The sequence below is a fragment of the Pezoporus flaviventris genome, unplaced genomic scaffold (genome assembly GCF_033815535.1).
Source record: "Pezoporus flaviventris isolate CSIRO_AGI_PZ_B2104156 unplaced genomic scaffold, CSIRO_AGI_Pfla_v1 ptg000123l, whole genome shotgun sequence".
In the NCBI taxonomy this organism is placed as follows: Eukaryota; Metazoa; Chordata; class Aves; order Psittaciformes; family Psittacidae; genus Pezoporus; species Pezoporus flaviventris.
The window spans coordinates 728,286-736,882 of NW_026892671.1; the positions used below are offsets into that span (position 1 = coordinate 728,286).

At 54.2% G+C, this 8,597-nt stretch overlaps 1 protein-coding gene across 1 annotated transcript; it reads right to left on the bottom strand.

Annotated features, from left to right (window-relative positions):
• Positions 1 to 6,614: 6,614 nt before the first annotated feature.
• LOC133282414 (olfactory receptor 14C36-like) lies at positions 6,615 to 7,708 on the bottom strand. Its single transcript, XM_061478422.1, has one exon. It carries the CDS (start codon positions 7,671 to 7,673, stop codon positions 6,696 to 6,698), a length of 978 nt encoding a protein of 325 aa, XP_061334406.1. The 5' UTR covers positions 7,674 to 7,708; the 3' UTR covers positions 6,615 to 6,695.
• Positions 7,709 to 8,597: the final 889 nt, after the last annotated feature.

The following is an 8,597-nucleotide window of genomic DNA, read 5'->3' on the forward strand; positions in this document are numbered from 1 at the left end:
CACCCCTGTGGTCTCCATGTCCCCAAGGTCATTGTGATGCAGGAGCTCTGACTGGGTCCATGGGGTGCTCTGGAGGTGCTGCAGATATTCTCTGGGATTCTCTAGGGGTATCCCCAGGATGCCCTGGGAGTGCACAGAGACACAGGGCCGTGGAGCAAGCTGCTCTAGTGGAAGGTGTCCTGCCTGTGGCTTTGGGAGTTGGAGCTGGGTGAGCTTTAAGGTCCCTTCCAGCCCAGCCCAGTCTGGGATTCCATGATTCTCTGCTGTGCCAATGTCGGTCCCTCTCCACTCCTCGTAGGTGGCCGTGACGCCCTGTTCCATGGCCCACGTTGAGCTGTGACCCCTCGCATGCTCCACCTCCGGACCAAAGGCACTGAGGAAGAGCAGCCCGTGAGGGACCTCCCCGAGTCGGCTGGGCAGAGGCTGGTCCCCCCGCAGCCACTCCCGGAGCACCCCTGGGTGCCCAGTGGCCATGGGCACGATGCTGCCGCCATCCCAAAGCCGTGGCGGTCGCTGTGGATTTGCCCATTGTGACGGGGCCCCCACGGTGAGCGTGGGCTCTTTAAGGAGGGAGAGCCCTGCAGTAACCAGTGCAGAGGAGAGCCCTCCCCTCCCTCGGGAGGCTGCATCTCCCGGGGCTGCCCTGTGCATCCAGGTCCGTGTTCTTTGACTTTGCAATCCTGTTTTAGTGTTGGCCTCAAACACATTGTGGGTGCGTGCTGGGAAGGGAGGAGAAGCTGTCAGGAGCTGTGCTGGTGCCATCCCAGCTGTAGGAGCAGGGGATGGATGGGTGAGGAGGAGGCACTGGGCTTGTTCATGTGCTTGGATCTCAGTTCTGCCTGCAGAGGTGCTGGGGGCAAAGCAGGAACCTTCTGTGTGCAGGAGCTGCTGGTGTCAGAGGTGCTGACAAGGTGTTAGGGCAGGAGCAGCCCCTGGGCACTGCAGCTGCTGGTGTTGTCACTGGGAGCTGAGCACAAGGGGACCTGCCTGGCTCCGGCAAGGATCGCGGAAGCTCACCAGGCATTGCAGAAGGCGGCAGGGCCCTGGCAGGTTCTTGTGATCCCTGTGCCGGGCATTCCAGAAGGCACAGGAATTTCTAAACTTGAAAGTATGAAAACAAACACTTGACAAGAACTTTTATCAGTTGTTCTTTGCAATCTTCCTGCACTCAGAAACCTCCAATGTGCTGTGCAATCCAAAAGACAAAACCCAAAGGTTCTAATGAGCCCCATGGTGTATTTGGGCTGAGTCCATGAACCTCAGGTGCTGAGGAAACCTCTCAGGAAGTCCAACTCAGAAACAGAGCCCCAAGTGCCTTCAGCATTAATGGGCCCTACTGAGGGCTGTTACTGACAAAGCCTCCCCAGGGACTCGTTAAAGCAAGTAACTGGAGGCTGTGATTACAGGGAGACAAAGGCAAAGTGCAGGTGTCTGATGGTGAGAAGGCCAAGCCCTGACTGCAGCCCTTAGGGAAGAGCCTGAAATCCTGAGAATGAAGGTTCTCCTCATAGGCCTTGATGAAAGAGGCAACTGCCATAGCCCAGGGCACAGAGGCCTTTTGCTCTTTTGGGCCTTTTAGCAATGCCAGAACCCTGTCATCTCTGCTGCAGGCTGTCCTACACTGGCCCATGCCTGCACCTCTTTCCCTTCAGGCTGTTGACACCCATCTTGCTTTCCCACCTAGCTCTCACCTGGCATTTCTGTAACTTCAGTCCCATCTCTGCACCCATCCCTGTCTGTTCCTTGAAACACAAAGCCATGGGCTGAGCCAGACTCCCTCTGGGTGACCTCTTGCACCTCAAGTCCACCTTTTGAGAGACATTTCTCTTTCCTAACTTCGAATCTGAACCTTCCAAGCTGCACTTTGCAGAGGTTTCCTTCTCTTCCTGCTAGCAAGAAAACCTCCATCATCTCTGCAGCCACATTTCACCTAGTTGTAGGCTGCTACTACAGTGTCAATTCAGCAGGTGGAGTGAATACCCCTCAGCAAGCTGATCTAAAGGAGGCTTCTAGAGGAATGGGTGATGCAATCAGTCTAGAGAAAAAAGCACCATGAGAGAGTAGTGGGAAAACACAATGGTCTGGATTGAGAACTTCTTGGCAAAAGCCAAAAGGAAAGGTGGTGTCCTTGGGTGCAAGGTACCCCATACTCTGGGGACAGGGCGCTTCATCTGGGACAGCTTCCTGCCTGTAGCACCCTCTCTGCTGCGCACACCCCGCTCTCTGCCTGCACTCACAAGTGTCTCACAGAAGCTTTGCACCTCCACTGCAGGAGGTTCCTGCATTCCCCAGGCTCAGGGATGGATCCTGTATCCCACAGGAGAAGCAGGATAAGGTGTTTTTGGGGTGGTTGTGGTTTTCTGAAGGGCTGTTTTGGCTGTTTTGTTTTGGTTTTGGTCTGGTTTTGGCCTGTTTTGGGTCTGTTTTGGGGCTCTGACCCTGTATCTCACAGGAGATGAAGGAGAAGGTGGTTTTGGCATGGTTTTTGGTATGTTTTGGGGTGGTTTTGTTCTCTTTTGGGGCTGTTTTGGGGCTCTGACCCTGTACCCCACAGGAGAAGCAGGACAAGGTGGTTTGGGGCTGTTTTTCTCCTGTTTTGTGGGTGTTTTTGGCTGTTTTGAGGCTCTGGCCCTGTATCCCCTAGGAGAAGCAGGACAAAGTGGTTTTGGTGTGGTTTGGGTTTGTTTTGGTTTTTTCGGTGGTTTTGGGTTTTCTCCTGTTTTATGCCTCTCTTTTGGGGCTCTGGCCCTATATCCTACAGGAGAAGCAGGAGAAGTTGGTTTTGGTGTGGGTGTGGGCTGTTTTTGCCCTGTTTTTGAGGTCTGACCCGGTATCCCATAGGAGAAGCAGGACAAGGTGGTTTTGGGGTGGTTTTGGCTGTTTTCTGGGTTTTGGGTTGGTTTGGGCCTGGTTTTTGCCTCTATTGGGTTTGTTTTGGGGCTCTGACTTTGTATTCCACAGGAGAAGCAGGACAAGGTGGTTTTGGTGTTGTTTGGTGGTGTTTTGTGGGTGTTTTTGGTTAGTTTTGTCCTGTTTTGGGTCTGTTTTGGGGGTCTGACCCTGTATCCCATAGGAGAAGCAGGATAAAGTGGTTTTAGGGTTTTTTTTGGGTGTTTTGGGGTTGTTTTGGGAGTTGTTTTGGGCTGTTTAGTCCTGTTTGGGTCTTTTGGGGGGTCTGACCCTGTATTCCAAAGAAGAAGCAGGACAAGGTGATTTTGGGGTGATTTTGGCCTTTTTTGTGGTTTTCTTTGCATGTTTTGGTCTGTTTTTCCCCTGTTTTTGGGCTGTTTTACGGCTGTTTTGGGGCTCTGACCCTATATCCCGTAGGAGAAGGAGGAGAAGGCATTTTTGGGCTGGTTTTGGGTGTGCTTTGGGGCTTTTTTTGTCCATTTTTGGGGCTCTGACCTTGTATCCCACAGGGGAAGCAGGATAAGGTGGTTTTGGGATAGTTTTGGGGTGGTTTGGAGGTGTTTCGGTCTTGTTTTGGGTGGTTTTGGGGTGGTTTTGTCCTGTTTGTGTGGCTGTTTTTTGGTTCTGACCCTGAGTTTCATAGGAGAAGCAGGAGAAGATGGGTTTTGGCTGTTTTTTGGGGGTGTTTTTGTCCTGTTTTGGGTCTGTTTTGAGGCTCTGACCCTGTATCCCATAGGAGAAGCAGGACAAGGTGGTTTGGGGGGGGTTGTGCTGTTATTGGGGTGGCACTGTGCACCCAGGGGTGCTCCGGGAGTGACCACATGAGTAACCTGTTCTAGTGGAAGATGTCCCTACCTGTCGTAGCGCTTTCAATGAGCTTTAAGATCCCTTCCACCCTAACCCACTCTGGGATTCCATGATACTCTGCTGTGCCAATGTCGGTCCCTCTCCACTCCTCGTAGGTGGCCGTGGCGCCCTGTTCCATTGCCCACGTTGAGCTGTGACCCCTCGCATGCTCCACCTCCGGACCAAAGGCACTGAGGAAGAGCAGCCTGTGAGGGACCTCCCCGAGCCAGCTGGGCAGAGGCTGATCCCCCTGCAGGGGCTCCTGGAGCATTCCTGCATTCCCCAGGCTCAGGGATGGATCCTGCATTCCAGGCAAGTTTGGGTAGTGCAGGAGAGGGAGACAGGAAGGTGGGCTCATGGGGCATGATGAGCAGCGTTCAGGCACCCCCAGCAGTGGGCATTCCCCATGTGCCACGCTGAGGCATGTTCCCATGAGGGAAACTTCTCAGATAGCCTCTGGTCTGTCCAGGGCCTGCAGCCACACTCCAGGAACACCTACTCCTCCTCCACCTACAGACACCAACTGCTCTCCATTGCTGGGCTCTGTCGTGCTTGTAAGGATTTGTTAAAGCCCTGAACCATCGCCTTGCTTCTTGCTGATTTCCCTCCACCCTCTCTCACCTCTCTACACACTGCTCATTGCCACCAGTAACTAACTGAAGACCTAAGAAGCTCTCAAGGCTTTCCTCAGGGGCTGACCATGTTTCTCCATTCACCACTGATGGATCCATTGAGTGCCAGGTGTGAGGTTCCTGCAGAGGTAGAGTTGGCCCTGGGCAGAGCCCTGCTGCCGGGAGGGGTGTGCAGGGCAGAGCTGAGCACACAGCCCATGGCATGGGCTCTGGGAGCACTGAGAGGGAGCAGAGCTGGGCAGAGAGCAGCAGCTCCTGGCAGGGACAGCTCCAGGCAGCAGAGATGGGCAGGGAGTGGGTTGAAAGTGCAGCCCAGCCCTGGGGAGGGTGCGTTCAGGCAGCTCTCTTGGGGTCTGGCACTGGAGGTGGCTGCTGGCCGTGCTCTGCTGCCCACAGCCCTTTGCTTCTCTCCACGAGAGCTCCGTGATCTTCTCTTTGAAACCATGCTCCCCTGCTTTCAGCACAGGACAGGTGTTTGGGGGTTCTTCAGATCACTTTGTGTGTGAAGGCATCATATACAAGTGTTGTAAGCACAGGGCAAATGGGAAAGGACTGATGGACGCTGTAGCCCTCCTTGCTCTGCACTAAGCTACAAGGAGCTGAGAACTTCTCCCTGTTTCAATATTGTTCTGATTTTATGTCATACAAAGAATGTTTTATAGTCCCGTCCCCCACCGAAAAGTGTTATGCCAGTAAATAAATAACACAGTCCAAATGACTCTAAGGCCATGCTGAGCTTCTCTTGTGCAGCCCAGACTCACTTGAGTCATGAGTGCAAGTAGTGAACTTTACAATGAAGTTGGATTTCATCTGTCATCCCTCGTGAACATCAGAGGTGGACAAAGCACTGCTTCAGAGCAAAGCTGACTCCCATCCAACCTGGCCTTGAACACTGCCAGGGATGGGGCAGCCACAGCTTCTCTGGGCACCCTGTGCCAGTGTCACACCACTCTCAAAGGGAACAACTTCATCTGAATGTCCAAGATAAATCTCCCTTTTTTCACCTTAAAGCCATTCCCCCTTGTTCTGCCACTGCAGGCCCTTGCAAAAACCCCTCTCCACATTTCTTGTAGGCCCTGCTCAGATATGGAGAGATTGCTAAGATATCTCCCTGGAGCCTTCTCTTCTCCAGGCTGAACACCCACATCTCTCAGCCTGTTTCCATTGGAGATGTGCTCCAGCCCTTCTTAGAACATCTTTGTGACCCTTCATAAGGCCATCATTGTAGGATCTGAAGTGAACAGAGGTTGGAAGGGACCCCAGGAGGTCTCAAGTCGAACCTGTCAAGAGCAGGGTCAGAGCAAGTGGTTCAAGGCTTGGTTCAGTGTAAGCTGAAATCCCCAAGGCCAGAGACTGCACAGCCTCTCTGGGTGACCTGATGCAGCCCTTGCCTGAGCCAATGGGAACAAGGTTTCCTTCTGTCCTGGCTGAACCTCTCCTCTGTCACTATCCCCCACTGCCTTTTGTCCTCCCACCAGGCACCATGGTGAGGAGTCTGGCTCTGTATTCTCCATGTCCTCCTTGCCGCTACAGGCAGCCAGTCCCCATCAGCCTTCCCTTCTCAAGATCTCAGGTCCCCATGAGCCTTCCCTTCTCCGGGCTGGAGAAGTCCAGCTCCCCCCGACTCTCCCCACAGGCACCCTGTTCCTATCTCTGCCTGTCCTGAGCACCCACTGATAAACCCACTCCTGAACTGGGGATCTGAAACCTGGATGGAGGATTCCAGATCATCCCTTCCCTTGTTCTCCTGCCGTGCTCCTGCTCATACAGCCCACGATGCTGCTGTCCTCCCTTGATGCCTCCTGTCCAGCTCCTGCCCACCCAGACCTTTCCCATGGGCTGTTCTCAGCCAGGCAGCCCCAGCCTGGGCCATTGCAGAGCAGTCCCCTGCAGGGACCCCTGTGTCCCCTGCTCCCCTGCCCAGGACACCCTGAGAGCTCTGCACCCCCCCCCCCCATGCCATCCCATCTCCCCACACCAGCACAACAGCCCCATTCATTGGGCTCCCCAAGAGCTCTTCCTGCTGCAGTCACAGAGCAGCCATCCCACAGCTGGAGCAGCCAGAAAGCTGCTTTCGTTCCCCTTCATTCCTGACATGTGAGAACGTATCACAGAGAAGAAATTGCTGCAGGATCATTTATTTCCCTTAAATACAATCAGAGCCCAGAGTGACACAAAGTCTGTGGGTCACACAACACGAGTGGCTACTCTAATTAGGAGATGAAAACTGACATTTCTATGAAGACAACATCATCAGAAATTGAAATAGGAAAACAAATGTAAAGCAGGAAAGACAGGCATGGCCTGTCATGACCTACACTGGAAACCCTTTCCAGGGTAAAGCAAGCAGCGTATATCTGCTGAAACACATCTGGTCACCAGCTTCCTCACAGCATCCTTCAGCTCCTGGTTCCTCAGGCTGTAGATGAGGGGGTTCACTGCTGGAGGCACCACCGAGTACAGCACTGACACCACCAGATCCAGGGATGGGGAGGAGACGGAGGGGGGCTTCAAGTAGGCAAAGACAGAAGTGTTGACAAAGAGGGAGAGAACAGCCAGGTGAGGGAGGCACGTGGAAAAGGCTTTGTGGCGTCCCTGCTCAGAGGGCATCCTCAGCACGGCCCTGAAGATCTGCACATAGGACCCCACAATGAAAACAAAACAGCCAACAGCAATCAGGACACCAATCACAAGAAGCCCAACTTCCCTGAGGTAGGAGCGTGAGCAGGAGAGCTTGAGGATGTGGGGGATTTCACAGAAGAACTGCTCCACATCATTGCCTCGGCATAGGGCCAGTGAAAACGTATTGGCTGTGTGCAGCAGAGCAGTGAGAAAGCCACTGCCCCAGGCAGCTGCTGCCATGTGGACACAAGCTGTGCTGCCCAGGAGGGTCCCATAGTGCAGGGGCTTGCAGATGGCCACGTAGCGGTCGTAGGACATGACAGTGAGGAGAAAATACTCTGCTGAGATGAAGAAGACAACGAAAAAGAGCTGTGCAGCACAGCCTGTGTAGGAGATGGCCCTGGTGTCCCAGAGGGAATTGGCCATGGATTTGGGGACAGTGGTGGAGATGCAGCCCAGGTCCAGCAGGGAGAGGTTGAGGAGGAAGAAGTACATGGGGGTGTGGAGGCGCTGGTCGCAGGCTGTGCTGGTGATGATGAGGCCGTTGCCCAGGAGCGCAGCCAGGGAGATGCCCAGGAAGAGCCAGAAGTGGCAGAGCTGCAGCTCCCGCGTGTGTGCAAATGGCAGGAGCAGGAACTGGGTGATGGAGCTGCCGTTGGACATCTGCTGCCTCTGGGCATGGGGCAGTGTCAGAGGAGAAAAAGGCGGTGACAGGTCAGGACAGGAGGGATGTCAGATACAGAAGTTCAGTTTACACATTCACAACTGAGCACATATTAGCAGGAGAGGAGAGGTTCAGTGTCATCGGCAGTGATGTCATTACACTGCTGAGGCTTCTTCCTAGGTACAATCAGAAGAGCATTGCATCAGTCCAAAAGTCTCAGTTCTTTGCAGAACCAAGAGAGCTGCAGTGTCCATCAGTCCTCTCCCACTTGCCCTGTGCTCAAACTTGCACTGCCTGTAAGGTTCCTTCACACACAAATTGACCTTAAGAACCCCCCCAAACACCTGTCCTGTGCTGAAAGCAGGGGAGCACGGTTTCAAAGAGAAGATCACGGAGCTCTCATGGAGAGAAGCAAAGGACTGTGGGCAGCAGAGCACTGCCAGCAGCCACCTCCAGTGCCCCACCCCAAGAGAGCTGCCTGAACGCACCCTCCCCAGGGCTGGGCTGCACTTTCCCCCCACTCCCTGCCCATCCATATCTCTGCTGCCTGGAGCTGTCCCTGCCAGGAGCTGCTGCTCTGTGCCCAGCTCTGCTCCCTCTCAGTGCTCCCAGAGCCCATGCCATGGGCTGTGTGCTCAGCTCTGCCCTGCACACCCCTGCCTGTGCAGGGGCTCGGGAGCAGCTCACACAAGCCCTCACAAGACTCTCGGTGCCTCCCTCAAAGCAGAGAAGTAAATTCCCAGCTCCCACTGCCCAACCTGCCCACCAAGACGGAAAAACATCAAAGCTCAGCATCCTTCCCTATCAGGTAAATGATGCCTCAGTGTCTTTCAGAAGGACCCTCTGAAGAAGTGCTCAGAGTGACGGCAGATTGGAGCAGCGTCACCCATCCAGCACTTCCCTTCCCTCTCAGGTGTTTCTCC